Source organism: Microtus ochrogaster, chromosome 22 (assembly GCF_000317375.1).
Source record: "Microtus ochrogaster isolate Prairie Vole_2 chromosome 22, MicOch1.0, whole genome shotgun sequence".
Classification (NCBI taxonomy): Eukaryota; Metazoa; Chordata; class Mammalia; order Rodentia; family Cricetidae; genus Microtus; species Microtus ochrogaster.
The window spans coordinates 2,612,880-2,632,803 of NC_022023.1; the positions used below are offsets into that span (position 1 = coordinate 2,612,880).

At 44.6% G+C, this 19,924-nt stretch overlaps 1 protein-coding gene across 1 annotated transcript in view; it reads right to left on the reverse strand.

Moving 5' to 3' along the window:
• The window catches only part of Ints4 (integrator complex subunit 4), a 53,985-nt gene that overhangs the window by 14,996 nt on the left and 19,065 nt on the right, over window positions 1–19,924 (reverse strand). The window contains exons 7-15 of the mRNA XM_026784379.1: window positions 19,378–19,498; window positions 16,878–16,949; window positions 16,174–16,348; window positions 14,687–14,892; window positions 11,477–11,619; window positions 8,346–8,461; window positions 5,926–6,059; window positions 4,572–4,729; window positions 1,807–1,900 (exon numbers count right to left, since the gene is read on the reverse strand). Coding sequence (XP_026640180.1) covers window positions 1,807–1,900; window positions 4,572–4,729; window positions 5,926–6,059; window positions 8,346–8,461; window positions 11,477–11,619; window positions 14,687–14,892; window positions 16,174–16,348; window positions 16,878–16,949; window positions 19,378–19,498 — 1,219 coding nt within the window. The remainder of the gene's footprint in view (window positions 1–1,806; window positions 1,901–4,571; window positions 4,730–5,925; window positions 6,060–8,345; window positions 8,462–11,476; window positions 11,620–14,686; window positions 14,893–16,173; window positions 16,349–16,877; window positions 16,950–19,377; window positions 19,499–19,924) is intronic.

Sequence of the window (19,924 nt, forward strand, 5' to 3'; positions counted from 1 at the left end):
AAAAAAAAAAGAGCACTGGCTACTCTTCCGGAGGTCCTGAGTTCAATTCCCAGCAACCACATGGTGGCTCACAACCATCAGTAATGAGGTCTGGTGCCCTCTTCTGGCGGGCAGGCATACATGCAGACTGAATGAATGAATGAATGAATGAATGAATGATTTTTTTAGAACAGGAAATGCCTAACATTCCAACCGCTGTAGATAGGATCACCTGTCAGTGTACATTCACCAGGACACCCCTAGATAAATGTCAGCCAATCAGAGGTCCTGAACCTCAGAAAACCCTCACCCCCATCTTTACTACTATAAAAACCCTATTCTAATTGAGCTCGGGGCTCTCCAGTTATTCCAATACGTTGGCATGAAGAGAACAAGTTCGCAAACTTGACTAAAATAAAGGCTCTTCGCTTTTACATATGGGACTCAGTTTCCTTGTTGGTTTTGCGGGAACTTTGCTGATTTGGGCATAACAGAAAGAAAATAGTATGAAAGTTTAAATATGAGGCTAATTCCACTAAACGAAACACTTAATGACCCTAGTATCCTTCTCTTTTGGAAACAGGGTTTTATAAGGCCCTGGCTGTTGTCCTGAAACTCTGAATACTCCTGTCTCCAATTCCCATCGGTCCAAATGCTGGGACTATAGTGTTCCTGTTTATCCGGTGCTGAGATCAAGCCCGGGGCTTGGGAATGCTAAGCAGGTATCCTACCATCTAAGCTATATAGCCTTTGCTCCACAATCTTCAGGATTTAAAACTTAAAATCCGCCCTAATTTGTTGTTGTTTGGTTTTTCAAGACAGGGTTTCTGGGGCTGGAGAGATGGCTCAGAGGTTAAGAGAACTGACTGCTGTTCCGGAGGTCCTGAGTTCAATTCCCAGCAACCACATGATGGCTCACACCCATCTATAATGAGATCTGGTGCCCAGAACACTATATATATAATAAATAAATTTAAAAAATAAAAAATAAAACCTTATTAAAAAAAAAAAAAGACAGGGTTTCTCTGTGCAGACCAGGCTGGCCTCAGGCTCAGAGTCCTGAGATTAAAGGCGTGCAGCACCACACCTACTGTTCTAATTTGAGAACGATAAAAGATTTTTCCTAAAATTAAATTTCCCGTATGTGCTGGATAGTTTTATGTCAACTTGACACAAGCTAGAGGCATCTGAGAGGAGGGAACCCTGATTGAAAAAATGCCTTCATAGGTGTAGGCAAGGCTGTAGGGCATTTTCTTTTTTCTTTTTGGTTTTGCTGTCTCTGCCTCCCTCTCTCTCTGTAAACCATGCTGGCCTCGAACTCAGAGATCCGCTGGCCTCTGCCTCCCGAGTGCTGGGATTAATGACATGCGCCACCACTGCCCAGCTGCATTTTCTTAATATATGACGGAGGGCCCAGTCCATTGTGAGTGGTGCCATCCCTGGGCTGGTGGTCCTGGATTCTATAAGAAAGGAGCTGAACAAGCCATGAAAGCAGAGCTTCTCCATGGCCTCTGCATCAGCTCCTGCCTCCAGGTTCCTGCCCTGTTTAGTTCCCGTCCTGACTTCCTTCAGTGGTGAACGGTGATAACAAGATGGAAGTGCAAGCCACACGAACCTTTTCCTCCTGCTCATGACGTTTCCTCACAGCAAGAGGAAGCCTACCTAAGACACTGCATGTGTTCACACTTATTTCAATAGAGACATGTGATTTTCCCCTGCTGGATGGCTTCACAGAACAACAGTTTCTCCACTTAGGGTCTCAAGCACTGCTGATCATTCAAGTCCATTCTTCGCATCAGAATCCATAAACACTGAATCCAAGCAAACCTTAATAAGGAGCAGCTGACACTGAAGATAGGCAGCAGAGAAGTCGGCCACCCCTGCCAATTCAGACTGAAGTTCTCCAAGTCTCTGCAGATCTCTATAGTAAAAACAAAACCAGAACACAAACAACTCAGACACAAGAAAACAGCAAGTCAGACAGTGCAGAGGGTAACAAGTAATGTGGAGATCACGTCACACTGTTTGACCACACAGCAGAAATTACCTCTGCCCTACCGTATTCATTGTCATGTGGACTATTGCATTGAACCGCAGTGACTAAAGATCTAGGACAGAAATACTAAGTATACTATGGTACATCCAATAAAATATTTTACAGCTAGCTGGGCGGTGGTGGCGCACGCCTTTAATCCCAGCACTTGGGAGGCAGAGGCAGGCGGATCTCTGTGAGTTCGAGACCAGCCTGGTCTACAGAGCTAGCTCCAGGACAGGCTCCGAAACCACAGAGAAACCCTGTCTCGAAAAAGCAATATATATTAACAATATATATATAACAAGCATTTCAAAGTTCCTAGAAGGCACCCCAGACACAGTGGTGAAGACAAAGTAGTTATGCAAAGCTAAAGCTCAATAAAATAAAATAAAATAAGATTTCCCTGCACTCCTACTGGGCCATGTCCGAATTTCCACAGATACAAAAACTAGGCTGCAAGGGCAATGACTACGACAGGAAAGTTGTTTTACATCAACAGTAACAAAAACGTGGCCCTGGTTGACTATTCTGTATAAAAAGCCAATTAACACTTTTCAGCAACTATAAAAATAGTAATTTTTGAAGTTGGGTGTGTTGGTGCCTTTATTCCTAGCACATGAGAGATGGAGACAGGAATCTCTGTGAGTTTGAGGCCAGCCTAGTTTATATAGTAAGTTCTAGGATAGCCAGGACTATGTTGAGAGACCCTGTCTCAAGGAATCATCATTCTTTGAATGTACATACGCGTGCTTATATATACGTGCAGGTGTGTTCGGGGTGTCATCCACAGCACCATTCACCTCCTTTGAGACAGAGTCTGTCTTTGGCCTGGAGCTCACCAACACCCAGCACTGGTCTAAGGGTCTGGGCATTGAGTTCAGGCCCTTACCTCAGGGATCATCTGACCTTATCTCTACTTGACACAGGAAATCTTTCATGACTGCATAATCCTCAACACAAACTTGAGAGTCAGACAAAGCTGGACTCAGACCCTGGCCCTGACATGTCTAGCAAACTGGGATGCCTGTTGAGCAGAGTGGGCTCACAGCTGCTTTCCCTCCCAAGTTCTCCCAAGATGCCAGGGGCTAGCCACAGCACTAGCGCAGTGGGCCGTCACTTAAAGATACAAGGGCTACTGCAGATGACGTGAGTTCAGTCCACAGGATCCAGAGTGGAAAAAGAACCAGCTCCTGCGTGCTAGCCTTTGATCTCCACATGTGGGATGGAGCACGCACACACAAACACACCACACCGACACACACACACGAAAAACCACAAATAAATAAAAACACCAGATCACGAAGGGAACGCACCCCAGCAGGTGTTTACCGAGAACCTACAAACAGTCACAACACAGCTAAAAACTAAATCGACTTGTTTTTATGTGTTCTGCATTTGCTTTAGTGCCAATAAAACAAAACTGTCAAGGACAAGCCCTAAATGCTTAATTAGATGGGAATGAGTCACGAATCAGCTTATTTTCCTGGGCTCAGGGCCAGCAGCCTCTTTTAGTTGCCTCCAAAACTAAACACTATCATGGAGAAGAGAAAAACACAGCGCTGAGGCTCACTGCACACGAGCTACCAAGAGCAGGGGAGCGTGGCTTCCAATCTAGTCACCTAGGAAAAAAACTACTGATCCAGACTCGCCAACGCTAGATATAACCACATGACTTATATTCCAGTCAACACAGAACACTAAAAGCACCTCTGGGGCCTACCTTTCAAAATAAGCCAAACAGAATGAAGCCCCCCTTTCTCGCCCTTTCCTTTCTCTCACAGGCAAAAGCAGACTAGAAAGAAGGAGAGTGGACTGTCAGGCAAGGGGAAGACAAGGAACAGAGGACAGACAGGAAAAGTGAGCCTGGATCCATGATGATCTCAGCCCTGCAGCATAAGGGAGGGTGAAACTCCTGCCTCGTCAAAGCACTGCTTCTCTGCATTTCTGTTACTCATCTAACAAGAAAGAAAAGTTTAAAATACCTGCTTTCTAACTGTTTTTGTTTTTTTCCTGAGACAGGATTTCTATGTAGCCCTTGCTGTCCTAGAACTCACTATAAAGACCAGGCTGGCCTTGAACTCACAGAGATCTGCCTGGGTCTTCCTCCCAAGAGCTGGGATGAAAGGTGTAAGCTCTTTGTAACTTTTTCTATTTGCTCTACTCTTTGACTCATGAACAAAACATCACTAAAAAATAATAAACAAACAATTACAGGGGCTGGAGAGGCGGCTCAATGGTTAAGAGCATTGCCTGCTCTTCCAAAGGTCCTGAGTTCAATTCCCAGCAACCACATGGTGGCTCACAACCATCTGTAATGGGGTCTGGTGCCCTCTTCTGGCCTGCAGGCATACATGCAGAAAGAATATTGTATACATAATAAATAAATATTAAAAAAACCAATTACAATCTAACCCAAGTATAAATAAAATCTCAAAACCACTCAGGAGTAAAGGCCAGCACTCAGAGAATCTGGATAACTAACAATGGAATTCAAAGCCATCAGGCTGAGCAGGACAGAAACGCTAGCTGTCAGAGGAAGCAGACAAGGATGGCTCACCTGATGGTGAACTCCAGCAGCTCCTGGGCCCCCTGCGGATCTAGGTGCTGAACACTGTACACCCTGTCGAGGCTCTGCTGCAGGAACTGCTGGGAAGGGTCTTCATGGGGGGTGATGGCAGGAGAGACGGCTGATGACACCAGTTTTCTCCCTGGCAACTAAAAAATAGCGGAACAGCAGTATCAGCAAATCCTGTGGTCGGCTTATGGGATGGCCACTCACTCACACACGCACGCACGCACACAGACACGCAACAGAGGCCGAGAGGAAAGATGGAGGGAAAAAAGGAGGGGAAGAACACAAGGCAAAAGACTAGGCAGGCGAGCACCAATGTAAATGAGAATGCTAACCCTGCCTATCCAACACCATAGCAGGAAAAGAGAATTCTATCATATTTCTGTTGCTGAGCTTAGGAAGAGTACTAAAAGTTAATCTGTGTGTTACATTTACTTTTAAGACTTGTGTTTCATTTCATGGGAGCTGATTTCCAAATCAGCTTATGAAGCATGCTGTAAACTGTTTTATAGGAAGGTAATTGTAATTCCTGTTCTAATCGTTAGAAGTAGTAACTTCTAAGATTTAAGAAAGAGATGGAGGGCCAGTGAGAAGGCTCATTAAGTAAAGAAACTGACCATCAAGTCTGAGATCTTGAGTTTGTCCCTGACATGGCAGAACTTCCAAAATGTCTTTTGACTACCCACATACAGAGACCCTAGGGAGAACTGATTCCCACTAACCAGCTGGCTTCTCCACATGCATGCCCAGCATGTGTGTGCTCTGCACACACACACAAATTACATAATGTAAAAATAAATATTACAAGTTTACTCCAGTCTAAAATATATATTTTTTTCTTGCCTAACATTATGTAACTAATCCTTAATTGCACGCTCAGCACAGAGAGAAGTGAGTGAAGGAGGGAGCAGGGAAGGGGGACATGGTTGGAGGATGTGAACAGAGAAGCACAGGCACAGAAGTCCAGCGCAGCAGCATATGCCTATAACCCGAGTATAGGAAGACTGAGGGAAAAGGATTGCAAGTTTGCCGGGCAGGGGTGGCACTCGGGAGGCAGAGGCAGGCACGTCTCTGTGAGTTCGAGGCCAGCCTGGTCTACAGAGTGAGTTCCAGGACAGCTAGGACTATTACACAGAGAAATCCTGTCCTGGGGGAAAAAAAAAAGATTTCAAATTTGAGCTAAGCAACAGAGATCATCTCAAAAACTGTTTAAAGCACAGTAAGAAAGTCCAAGATAAAAAGAGAATGGTAGACGGATGAATTTTTGTAGACCATATAGTCTGCTATTTAACCACCACAAGGCACTACAAATCAACAAAGCAGAATACTTTCAGCTTACCCTCAGGGCAGGAACAAGATGAGAAAGGCTGTCTCGCAGGTAGGCGTAGTGCCTGAAGGTGTGGTCCGAGAACAGCGCCGGCATTGTAGGGCAGGTTTTAGCAGCATTGAAGATAAGAACTAAGACTGCAATGTCTGGTGCACAGTGGGTTAAGTGAGTTTAGAAACCCATACATAGTCTGCCGCCTTAATTCCCACCGCCAAAGTTCCCATTAAGGCCACAATTTCCCAATAATCAAAACAATTTTGATTTGCAGTTCAGGGCTAGGTACGACCCAGTAGGTAGAGTGCGTGCCTAACAGGCAAGAAGCCCTGGGTTCAATCCTCAGAACCACACAACGTACTGGGGCGTGCCTGTGAACTCAGGGGGTCGAGGCAGATGCCAGGCTCGAGGCCAAAGTGAGGCAGATAATACCTGTCTAAGCAAATACACCAACCCCAAGAGACGGTGAAAGCAAGCAGACTTAGGGGAGGATGCAACGGTCCCCTTGTCTTCACTAGTTTCAGTGTGTCCTATGTTCCAATAAGGATCCCTAAAACTCACGGAGGATCTGGGTCTGCATATGAAGCAAAAGGAGCCTAGGGAGAGTGAGGATGTACTGGGGTAAACATACTCCCGTTACTAGAAAACAATCCAAGTCCACATCATGCTACACGAGGAAATCAAAACCCACTGAACTTGAACTACAAGCATAGTGAGCATGCAGCCTAGCTCAGAACTGCACCTCCCTCGGGCCAAACGAAGCATGGCTCAAGATACAGCGGATTACACAGGCTGTAAAATCAGACGTGTAAGCTTTAGGGGCAGACCTGTACAGCCTCACGATGTGGCTTGCCTCATGGGAAAGTCCTACATCACTTCACAGGTGTGTGCGTCAACAGCTGGGATAGATCTCATTCTTTTTAATAGGCAAATTGCCTTTTAAAATATATTTATGTAGGGGCTGGAGAGATGGCTCAGTGGTTAAGAGCATTGCCTGCTCTTCCAAAGGTTCTGAGTTCAATTCCCAGCATCCACATGGGGGCTCACAACCATCCGTAATGAGGTCTGGTGCCCTCTTCTGGCCTGCAGACATATACACAGACAGAGTATTGTATACATAATAAAGAAATAAAATGTTAAAAATATATATATATATATATATTTATGTATTTTTTGTGCACTGAATTTGTTTTGCCTGCAGCTATGTCTCTGCAAGGCTGCCAGATTCTCCGTAACTGGAGTTACAAACAAGGGTGAGCAGCATCTCTCCAGCCCCCCAGATCTGATTTTTTTGAGTTACTTTCAGTAACTCAGTTTCTTGGGGCTGGAGAGAAGGCTGAGCAGTTAAGAGCCCTGGCTGCTCTTCCAGAACCCGGTTCAATTCCCAGACCCACATGGCTGCTCTTGCCTCTCTGTAACTCTGGTTCCAGGGCTTCTAACACCCTCACACGGATCTACACGCAGGCAAAACACCAATGCACATAGAAATAAATAAAACTAAAAATAACAACAGAACTTAAATTTTTTCAAGGGTCAGTGGTGGCACACACCTGTTGTGGAGATCACCTTAACTATGTCGAGCTGCGTTACATTTTTTATGCTACATTTGTTTAACGATGTAGGATGTGTGTTTAATTATGAAAAGAAGAGTTCCATTTGTTTCACCTTGCCTGCATAAGGCACCTGATTGGTCTAATAGCTAGGCAGGAGAGGTCAGGCAGGGCTGGCAGGCAGAGAGAATAAATGGGAGGAGAAATCGAGGCTTGGAGGAGGAACAAGCGAAGGAGGAGGAGAGAACGAGGGATAGGCCCAGGCAGAGGCCAAGCAGCCGCCAGGCAGCCATAGAGACAGCAGGAAAGTAAGGCAGACAGAAGGAGAGTAAGAAAGAGAAAAAGCCAGAGCCAAAAGGTAGATAAAGAGAAACAGGTTAATTTAAGTTAAAAGAATTAGCCAGAAACAAACCTAAGCCAGGCCGAGCATCCATAACTAATAAGTAGTCTCTGTGTCATGATTTGGGAGCTGCCTGGTGGCCCAAAAGAAAAAGCCTGGTACATACACCTCGAATCTCAGCACTCAAGAGGCAGAGGCAGACATATCTCTAAGTTTGATGAGGCCAGCCTGGTCTACAAATCAAATTCCAGGACAGCCAAGACTATATAGAGAAACTGTGTCTAGAAAAACTAAAAGAAATAAAGAAATAAAATAATAAAATCATCAACAACAAAGATAAAATTGTGTGGCAAATTAGTGATAAAATGTACAAAATATATAATGAATATGTGAAAAGCGAGAAGGGTAAATAAATGCTTGTTGCTATTAAATAGCAGAGATGAAAGCGATGAAGGCTGAGAATGGCCACCTCTCTCTTGGGCACTACCAGTACAATTCAGATCTCTGCTACGACTGCAGGGCCCATCTGAGCCCAGCAAAGAGGATACACGCCGGGTCATCCATGTCTGGCTCAGCTGTGTCAAAAAACGGGTGGGTGCTCAAGAGCTCGGGCACCAAAGGAAGCACAAGGGTCGGATGCCGGCTCCCCAGGAACTTCAAGCACCTGAAACAAACAGGAACGACATCAGCACATTAGCGAGTGTCTCATCCACATTCCACACTCTACAACTTCAGGCCCGTCACCCAATCCCTCAGGAACTCAGCTGGCTCCTCTAGACATGGCATTTACAGAACAGAGGAGCTCAAATGCAGTTCCTCCAGCTTTCCTGCCAAGAAAACTGACTCCTTAGGTACCAGGGCAACGGTAAGATGCTAAGACAAAGACCATCCAGTTGCAGGGCTGTCCGCTATCGGCTCAACCTGCCCATTTCCCAGCAGCTGGTCCTCTAACAGTCAAGTGACTCAGTTCTGGTCACTGGGGCAAGATGAGAAGTCTGCGGGGAGCTGTCAGTAATGACTTTCTAACCACACACAGAAGCACACGAGGGCATCTCTTTCTCTGGATCTTCCGAGGCTGACTTATGAAGCAACCGTCTGGCAACTGTGAGCTCATCAACCAGGACTCTCACCCTGACGAGATGGTCAGTCCTGATGCTCACTCATCATGGATTGCTACGTAAAGATTAGATTTATTGTTTAAGATGTTTTGAGCCAGGTTTTCTGTTTTTTGATTTTTAACTTGAAGTCAAAACAACACAACTGTTATTCTAGGGGATGTCCCGAAACCATGCAGCCTTGGGCAGGCTGTTCATAAAGCAGAGTTTAAGAGTGTCATGAGTAAGAACCCAGTTAAAAAAATAACTATTACAGTGAAAGGGGCGGGCTTTTCCAAGCTGTGTAAAACTACACACGAGGCAACTGTGTGTTTTTATTTTTTTTATAAGTTTTGGGTTAGACCTGCTAACAGTTTGGCTAAACTGAATTACAAAGAGGGCTGAAGAGGTGGTAAAGAGCTTGGCGCACAGCCTGGACGGTGCCTTGAACACCCATGCAAACAATAACGAAACACAAAACTGAACAGTTAGTGCCTGTAATCCCAGCACTTAGCAGAATGAATCAGGCTGATCCCTGAGAGCTTGTTGGACAGAGAATCCAGGTAACAAGGTCCAGATTCTGTAAGATACCCTGTCACAAAAAAATAAAGTGAAGGGAGTCAGAGAGATGGCTCAATGGTTAAAAGTACTGGCTGCTCTTCCAGACAACTCAGGGTTTGAGTCCAGCACCCACAGGGCACCTTCCAGTTCCAGGAATTTTAAGGACCTCTAAGAGCACCAGCCATGCACGTGGTATGGAGACATACATACATACTGGCAAAACATCAATATATAAAATAATTTTAAAATTTTACATAAAGTGGAAACAACACTGAGGAAGATACCCAGCACTGACTTTCACACACACGCACTGGAGTGCAGACAGCTGTGAGCACCATGTGGGTGCCGGGAATAGAAGCCAAGTCCCAAGGAAGCACAAAGGGCTCTAAACTGCTAGGCCAGCTCTCCAGCCCCGACAAATCTTATTTAATACAAACATCTCCCAATGACAGCTTCCACCGTGCGGCCATCCTTCACTGTGGGTCCCGCGCTTCCCAACAGATCTGGGAAGCACCATGCATCCACCCCATGCTGAACTGAGCTTAATCGGGCTGCACAAACACAGGGAAACAGTAAACAGAAAAGCGGCCATACAATCCAAGTTCAATCCCCAGAAGCACGTGGTGGAAGAAGAGAATGACTCCCACAGCTGTCCCTTGGCCCTCACCATGGCGCGCGCGCACACACACACACACACACACACACACACACAAATACAAACTGCAATTTTTAAAACGTGATCTAGAATGAGACACCATAGCCTGCATCTGCCAGGAGCTGAGGATGTGGCGGGGTGGCAGACTGCCTGGCTACCACACGGCAAAGACAGGCTCTCTACCATCTACCCGACACTGACATCAATAGAGGGCTGTGTGCACATACCTTCCAGCACCTTACTTAACCCACGGGTAATCATTAAGAGTTTTCCTTTTCTTTTCTTTTTTGTTTTGTCAAATATGGTTTCTCTGTGTAGTTCTGATTGTCCTGAAACTTAGTCTATAGACCAGGGTCGCCTAGAACTCAGAGATCCACCGGCCTCTGCTGGTATTAAGGGCATGTGCTACCATAGCCAACTTAGCAGTTTTTCCTTTTTCTCCCCACTTCCAAAAAACTTTTATTTGTTTGTTGTTTAATGTATATGAGTGCTCTATCTGCATGTTCAACTTTGTGCTAGAAGAGGGCACCACATCTCATTACAGATGGTTGTGAACCACTGTGTGGTTACCGGGAATTGAACTCAGGACCTCAGGAAGAGCAACCAGTGGTCTTAACTGCTGAGCCATCTCGCCAGCTCAGTAGTTTTTCTTTTAACATTAATCCCCCCTCTTTTGGAATGACTTCATCAGATAAGTCCAGTGAAATATGTAAAACCCTGAAACATATATTTTATATTGCACATATACAGTGCACATATACAGGTAGGGTTATATATACAGAGAGAGAGAGAGAGAGAGAGAGAGAGAGAGAGAGAGAGAGAGAGAGAGAGAGATTAATAAACAGTATTAATAGTGTGGCTGAAGCCAGTGAAGCTAGTGGAGAAAAAACTGAAATTTTCTACTCATAGATCAAATAGAATTTTTTGTTTGTAGGTCAAGTGCCAGCTCTGCCTGAGCGCAATGCTGATGGCTGTAGTGCTGGACATGTGCAGACAGACAAGGGCGGTGTGCGAGAAAAGGGAACCTCGGCGTCAGCTCTCCAACCCTAAAGTCTGACCTTACCCGACATATTTACCAGGTGGATGGGTGGGAACCTGATATGGGATATTCATTTTAGGAAGCAGATTTTTAAGAGTTCAGAAAAGTTAGCCAGGTGATGGTGGCACATGCTTTTAATCCCAGTACTCAGAAATTAGAGGCAGGCGGAGTCTGAGGCAGAGTGAGTTCCAGCACAGCCAGGACTACACAAAGAAAAAAAGATGAGCCAAGCGTCTATCAGGGGTGAAATTGAGGCCACACCTAGTCATGTAAGCGGTACAGTTGTTATTACCATGTGACGGACTCGGTAAATGAGGTAAGCACCCTTACTTCCATATGGAGTCCCTGTCGGTAGGGTACTTGGTTAGGTTTTTTAGCAGCTCCACCAGGGCAAGATGAATGCCTTCCTTTGTTGAAACGTTGGTACAGCACAAGAGTTCGTGGAGGGCTTCTCTAATATCCCTGGACGAGTCCTTAAAAGAAAGGAAATAATTAACAATAGAGATTGCTAGCAAACTCAGGCTCCACCTACCTTCCCCTGTCTATAACTACCTTTCCACATAGGGTGTGCATTCGAAAAAATATTTAGAAATTTGCTAACTAAAATTCCAGGGAAAGACCTCATTTTATTGATCTAAGAAGGGGCCTTGCCTTCTTCTATTTTCTATCTTTCTGTTTGTTTGTTTGTTTGCTTGTTTATTTATGAGGCACGGTCTCACTCACTATGTATCCTTGGTAGGTCTAGACCTTGTTATGTAGACCACGTTAAGCTTGAATTATAGAGACCCAACTGCTTCAGCCTCTTCAGAGCTGGAATTAAAGGCATGCACTACCTCACCTGGCTTCTCCATGTTTTGAGGCAGGGTCTTATATAGTCCAGGTTCACCCTGAACTCTTGATCCTCCTGCCTCTTCTTCCTAAGTACTGGGATTACAGCCTTGACCCACCATGCCCGGCCTTTTGCTCTTTAACATTCCTTTTCCTCCCTGTCTGAAACCTTCCATGACAACTGTCATGCTGAATGTGGTCTCACACACCTGCAGTCCCAGCACTTGAGAGTCACAGGTAGATCATGACTTTGAGGGCGGCCTGAGACATATAACAGAACCCATACTAAAGGAGGGGGAACAAGTTTAAAAAAAGAAAGACCATTAGGATGAGGTGAGTGTTTTATAATTAAAGGAACAAAAACCATAAAGGCATATAATATCATATATAAAACCGTGTGGACATCTGTGTGGCCATACAGACCAACAGATGAGCAGCAAGACTGCATGAGCTGCTCCCTCCCTCCAGCACACGCCACAGCACACTGACAGCTGTGCCATTCTCCACAGGTCTGAATCTGCTCCTCTTCTGCCTCGAATGTTCTTCCACCGTGGACAAGTCTTGCAAAATGGTGCCTAGTTCCTTCCTCTTTGAGTTCAACTTTAGATCCTTTTCCTGACTGCTGTATTCCCTAGCCCCAAAGAACCAAATTCCCCTGATATACTCTTACAGCATCTCACTCATGCTACAGACTAATTTCATTTCATTGTTGGGCCTTTGTGCTGCTGATTACTAAATCATAAGGTTCATGAGAGCAGGACCATGGTTTCCACTCACTGTCTTAACTCCCCTCCAGCAGTGCCTGGCACACAACAGACAAAGTAAAGACCGAAGAGAGGGACTGAGGAGCTGACCCAGATCTGCCTGACTCTAAACACTGTCAACTTAACCATAAGATAACGTTTCCCAGATGAGTGATCTCCACTGCTGACAGCAGGAAGCTGTACTGATGTCTTTCTTAAGCACTATATAATAGCCAGTTTTAGGACTAACTTGTGCAGGTTTGTTTCTGGAAATACTTGCTGTGCACTCACTACGACTACGTCACCAGGTGGAGCCTGAAAAGAACATAACAAAAGGAATCACCTAGAGACTGCACTACAGAGTTAATGATCTCATCAGGGAGATAAGACAGACCAACCTGCTAGACACGATAAAATAACAAGACTAAAGGGGAGACAGTGGGACTGGTATTTAACATGCATCAAATGATTGACAGGATGTAACAATGTATCTGCTATAAATTCCATAAAGGCTTTAAGAATGAGGAAAGCTGAAAGAGAGGCAAGTCTACAGTCATCTTCTCTGCACAACAATTTCCCATAATGCTTAGAGTGAGATTCAGTGCGCACAAGCCGCTTGGCCCTGCCTATCTACTTCACAACCTCTCCTTTCTCACCAGGTTCCACCAAGACTGAACTTCTTACTCTGTTGTCCCTTAGCTGTTCCAGGAGCAGTTCTCTGCCTCGGTCTGCACAGGAAAGGCTGCTCTGCCCTGTAAGGATCCTCTCCTCAGAAGCTTGAGTAAACAGATGAACCCCCTTATCTTAAAGGGGTATCTTAAAACCCCCATGCGTCTAGACTGCTTATCTTCTGCACAGATCTGTCACCACCTGAAATGTCCACCCCTCGAGACTGAAATTATGCTCCGTGAGAACGGGGATCTGCTTCTGACACCGTTCCAATCACTGACAGGACAGTGAATGTGCAGGAGCCTGGAGGAGGCTGAATGATGTCCTTGGGTTCAAGGTCAGCTAGGACACAGTGAGTTCTGAGCAGTCTGGCTACGAAGAGTAAGGCCTGGTCTCAAATAAACAAACAAACAAAAAACCCAAGAAACTAAAAAGAATAAAGGCCTCTGATGACAGGCAACACAAACAGCATAAATTTGCCTTCTTAGAATCACAAAAACATGGAGCCAGGCAGTGGTGGCAAAGGCCTTTAGTCCCAGCACTCAGGAGGCAGAGGCAGGCCAGACCTCTCTGAGTTCCAGGCTAGCGTGGTCTACAGAGTGAGTTCCAGGACAGCCAGGGCTACACAGAGAAACCCTGTCTCAAAATACAACAACAAAAAGATCTAGGCACTTCAGAAAAATAACTCCAGACCATGAGTTCTACAGCCTGGGGAGTGAGTCTTTGTATACCCAAAGCAACCATGTAACTGACTATGTGGCTTCAGACAAATTACTCTTTCTCTACAAAACTACAGGTGCTCCCTGCCTCATCTACAGGTGCTCCCTGCCTCATCTACAGGTGTTCCCCTGCCTCATCTACAAATGCTCCCCTGCCCTCTCTTCAGGTCTTCAATTGTACACTACACTGCAGTGAACGTCTTTGAATTCCTGGTGTCATACTTTCCAGCCTCTGGATCTTTGGAGACCATCACACTGTTTTCCTTCTGCCTAGGCAAGGGTACCACTTCCTCCTCAACAGTAAACACCTCCTACCCTTCCTCCTTAAAATGTCCTGGGTGCACTGTGCTTGGTCTCCTTGACTCAGCAGCTCAAGTTAGATGCTCTTTTCAGTCCCTTCCCCGGTCACAGAGGTAATAATCTTACTCAGATTTCCTGCTACTCTCCAGCCCCACTTTAGGAGTTGGGTACGAAGGCACAGCTTTGCCACCTGATGTACTGACCAGTGCCCAACACAATACCTGGTTTTAAAGGGGGATGGCCTCACAGGTATCTGACAAAGAAACAATAGAAACACCCACCTCTAATACGGCCAGGACGGTATCAAGCTGGTCTTCTCGGAGGGTGATATTGTTAGAGATTTTCCTCATGGTATGTATGGACTGCAGACGCACTTCCTCAATTTCGTCATTAAACATGTCAACTAGGAAGTCAAGGCACTTCTCAGCAAAGGAGGGTGAAGACTGAGCCAGCATGCAGAGAGCCTCCACAGCAGCAATGCGAACCTCTAACAAATGAACACAAATTGAACTGAACGTTATTAAAGAGCCAGAAAAACAGACTCCTTCTTGCACGTGCACTTTTATTCTCTACTCGCCTCTCACCCTAGAGTCTCCCTGTGGCATCTTCTTCTGCCACCATCACAGCGATGCACAAACATGGGCTTTGTGTCCCAAGGACTAAGGCCCATCTTACTCCATGTGCACGTGATCAAGTCACACATCTGCCCACAGGGTGTCGCCTTATCTCACAGTGTTTCGACTACACAAAAACCACTGAAGTGTCAGGTGCTAGGTAACTGATGCTAGCTGCTACCATCTTAGAGCAAAGAATTGACAAAATGAATTTACTTGCCACAAAGTCAACAAGGGAAGAGAAAACCCCAGGACCCACACCTTTAAAGGAATAACAGCTGGACAAGAGTGGCTATGCACACCTTTAATCCCAGGCTGATCTCTGTGAGCCAGCTATACATCGAGACTCCACTAGACAGACTGAGTGATGACAGATAGGTAGATGGTAGGTAGGTAGGTAGGTAGGTAGGTAGGTAGGTAGGTAGGTAGGTAGGTAGATAATATGACACAAAAATTTTCACAAAAGCGAAAGGAAGATAGAAGAAAGATTTTGTGGTCACAACTGAATTGAAATCCTGTTGTCTTACTGAGTAACTAAATATTATTATTAATAAGACTTTTATTAATAAGCACTTATTACAAATAGATCATGCATCATGCCAAGTGTTTTATGCACATGGAATCTAATTTAATTTCTATAGCTTGGAAAGAAGCTTATTATCATCACCATCCCCATTTTATAGGACGCTGACATCTGAATTTAACCACTGCATCATGCTGCTTGGCCTCAGCCTCTCCTTCATAGTAGGTTCTTTACACAGTGATCAAAAGGCTAAATGAGGGAGTTGGTGGTGCATGCCTTTAACCCCAACACTCAGGAAACAGAAGCAGGAGGATCTCTGTGAGTTCAAGGCCAGGCTGCTATAAGAGCAAGTACTAGGACAGGCTCCGAAGCTACAGAGAAACCCTGTCTCGAAAGGAAAGGCTAAAGAAGAGATACACTTTATAAATTTCATCTGTGTGTAGAGGTGGAAGGACGGTTATGGAGTCAGAGCTCTCCTCCCACCTTTTATGTGGGCTCTGGAGCTCGTGTGGGAAGCACCTGCACCTGCGGAGCCGTACGGCAGGACAGATGTCTCAGCCACGCTCGTCCTCTCCTACCCTGACCCAAAGCAAAGCATGCGAGGACTACTGGTAATCAAAGCCGTACTTACCGTACATCTCATCTTCCAGCCCATGGACAAAGGCTCCACACGCTCCTGACTCTATCAAGTTCACAGCCCCTGTATCTATTTCTTCCTTGGGAGCATCATCTCCCCATTTCCTGCCGCTGGAAAACTCTCCTGAACTGTAGAGTTCCTTGGCACGCTCGTGTGCAGTGCGTTTCCTCTGTAGAAGATGACGATAATTACTACTTGCCAAGAACACCAAGGTGCACCTAAAGCCGAGAGAAAGTAGGCAACAAAACTGCTCTTGGAGAAACCAGACAGTTCAGAGCAGAGAAATGCAAACCCAGCTTAAAATGAGACAAAAGTGAACAAGTCTGTAACAGTTTCCGGTAACCTAGACAAAGTGTTGGCTGGACAGGTGGTTGTGCTTACATTAGACATCAAAAAGGAGAGCCAGAGAGCCAGGCAAGAGCAGTGCCTCTTCAAACACTGTCTCCAGCAGTGTCTAAGGAGCAGAAAGTAAATCCTACCTCTTTTTGGTTTAACATAACCTTTACAAATTATTTTACAGAATAAAATTCATGATGTAGCTTGTAATTTGGTACTGTGATTTTGAATTAAAATATAATCTAGTAACCTATATTAATGCAGCAAATACATGGACTGCTAAATTAAATCAACACCACCCACCATATATCTACACTGGTATCGATTATAGAAACCCAGTATAAACAAAGAGTTCAAGTTACCCTTAGATCTGACATCAGCTTCTTGTCAAGAGTCTGCTCCAGGAAATGAGAACTGACTTGCTCCATAGAGCCCTGTAAAAAGAAAGAACCCAAAGCATATTCTAGCCATCACCTTAACATTCAAAGTTTACAAGGAAATGCATAGAGGTAACGTGATTCTTGCCAGTAAAGATGCCTATAGGTTCTAAATCATCAGGAATATACTGTAAAAAATATAAACAACAGTAATAGAAGCTACCTCTGACTTAGGTAGAAATTACTCTGTTCTACGTACTGTTCTGAAAGTTTTCTACCTATTTCAACCCATTTAATCCTCAGTAGCACAGTATGAAGTAAATGCCACTATTTTATGCATGGGGAAGGGGCATGCAAATATTAAGTAACTAACATCACAAATTCCAGAGCTGGAATATAAACCTAAGTTCCAGGAACCCTTTGGTTTGGCCATCCTTCCTCATTGTCTTTTTCCATTTCTTCCTTCCTTCTTTTTGGTCAAGGTCTCATAGAGCCCAGGCTGGAACACACTATCTACTAGAGGCTGGTCTTGAACTCCTGATGCTCATGTTTCCACTTCCCAGCAGGCCTAACTTCCATTCCTTCTTATTCTATCCTTCCTATATACTTGGCAGTTACACTTCGGGAGACCAAAAAGACCTCTTTGAGGAGTTATGAATAATAATAATAACCCAATCTCTCTCGAATGGTCTTCAATTTCCAATACAACCTATGTGTGGAATTTTTTTGTTTTACTATAATGAGGAATGGAATTTTTCATTTTTGTGCAGCACAGACAATTCTTTTTTTTTTAATATTTATTTATTTATTATGTATACAATATTCTGTCTGTATGTATGTCTGCAGGCCAGAAGAGGGCACCAGACCTCATTACAGATGGTTGTGAGCCACCATGTGGTTGCCGGGAATTGAACTCAGGACCTTTGGAAGAGCAGGCAATGCTCTTAACCACTGAGCTATCTCTCCAGCCCCCCAGCACAGACAATTCTAACACCTTATTGTTTCATTTTAACCTCTTGAGGAACCTGCTTTCTCCTCGAGTCTTATCACACATCACACATCACTGGTAGGTCTTCTGTCTGCCCTATTAGCACGCATAACACAGTGTTACTCGTTACCTCTGTCTTCTTCCCCTACTACTCTAGTCAATTCAGACCCATCCCATAACTCAACAAGCTCAGCCGCTTCCCTGAGCCATCTCTGTAACCCTGCTTTAATGACTTTAAATCTACACAGCTCCAAATTAAGTAACTGTCTTTGTATTAAAAAGTGATTAATAATCCAGTCTTGCTAACAACACTGGCAATTACAGTTGCTACTATCTATAACATTTCTAGACAACTAGGCTTTTAGTCATATATATTAGCATTCATAAATGTACATATTTACACATAGTTATGCCTCTTTCTTATATAGAAACACACCTTATTTGTTTATTCATTTATTTATTTTTGGTTTTTTGAGACAGGGCTTCTCTGTTTAGCCCTGACTGTCCTGGAACCCACTCTAGACCAGGCTGGCCTCAACAGAAAGATCTACCTGCCTCTGCCTCCTGAGTGCTGGGATTAAAGGTGTGTACCATCTCCGCCCAGGTAGAAACACACACACACACACACACACACATACACACATACACACACACACACTCATAGGTATACTTTCTGTAGGCAATCTTTAACCCTTTTAAACTCTCAATCTGATATTACATTTTTTATTTTATAGGCAAGAAAACTAAAATTTATGGGCTAATGAGATAGTTCACTGGGTAGGACATTTACCATCAAGTCTGTAGCCCTGAGTTCAGTCCCTGGCTTCACATGGCAAAGGACATTGAGTGCTCTTGATATTGAGTGGAAAGGGCTTAGCTACCTTTCCTTTTCACGTTTGTTTGTTCACTGACCCCGCCTCATGCCCAGAACTTTTGCAGGGAAGTGGGTATGGTAGTATCACAGTCCAGGCCTAGAGTGTGAACCGATGCTTGCTTTGTAAGTCTTATTTGCACAAATAAACACAGTAATGAAGCGTACAGCATAAAAAAGGAGGGGGAGGTAAGCTATTGGGAGAAATTACGGGGTTTCTAAAAATACAACATATCTGACCCTATCTACAGTTTCTCAAAATGTCTGTAAAAATTAACAAGCGTTGTGTTCATTAAAGAAAGTGTAACTTGGGCTGCCGAGATGGCTCAGCGGTTAAGAGCACTACCTGTTCTTCCAGAGGTCCTGAGTTGAATTCCCAGCACCCACATGGTGGCTCACAACCATCTATAATAAGATCTGGCATACAAGCATACATGTAGACAGAATACTGCACACATTAATAAGTAAATAAGTCTGAAAAAAAAATAGAAAAAGAAATTGTAGCCGGTTGTGGTGGCGCACGCCGGTAGGATTTGCTGCAGGAGGCAGAGGCAGGAGGATCACAAGTTCAAGGCCAGCCTGGGCTACACATTAAAGAAAAAAAAAAAAAAGACACTGTAACTTACCAATAGCTTTGCCGCTTGAACACGAACTACCCAGGAGCCATCACTGACCATGTGGCAAATTTTCCCGAATGCATCATCAACTAAGCGAATTTCTTCATTAGAGGAAGGTATTGGAACAATACTAAATAAAAAAAAAAAGGTGGGGAGAAACCACATATGACAAAACATGAGCCTGCAAGCTCGGTGCTCTGAGGAGACCAGTGAAAACCATATGTAGGAAATCCTCGACTGAAGACACCACACACACCCAGGGAGAACATCCAGCGGCTTTCAGTCGCACTGCAAACTTTCAGTGCGTTCGGTTTTCAGATTCATGAAGAAACCAAGAACTTGGTGGGGGAAGGGTTACAGGTCGGTGGTAGAGTGCGTGCTAGCGCTCATTCAATCCCTAGCACCTACATAACACAGAACTATACGCCTGAATCCGAATAAAGCTAATTCTAGCTTGCGCGCGCACACGTGTGTGTGTGTGTGTGTGTGTGTGTGTGTGTGTGTGTGTGTGTGAGAGAGAGAGAGAGAGAGAGAGAGAGAGAGAGAGAGAGAGAGA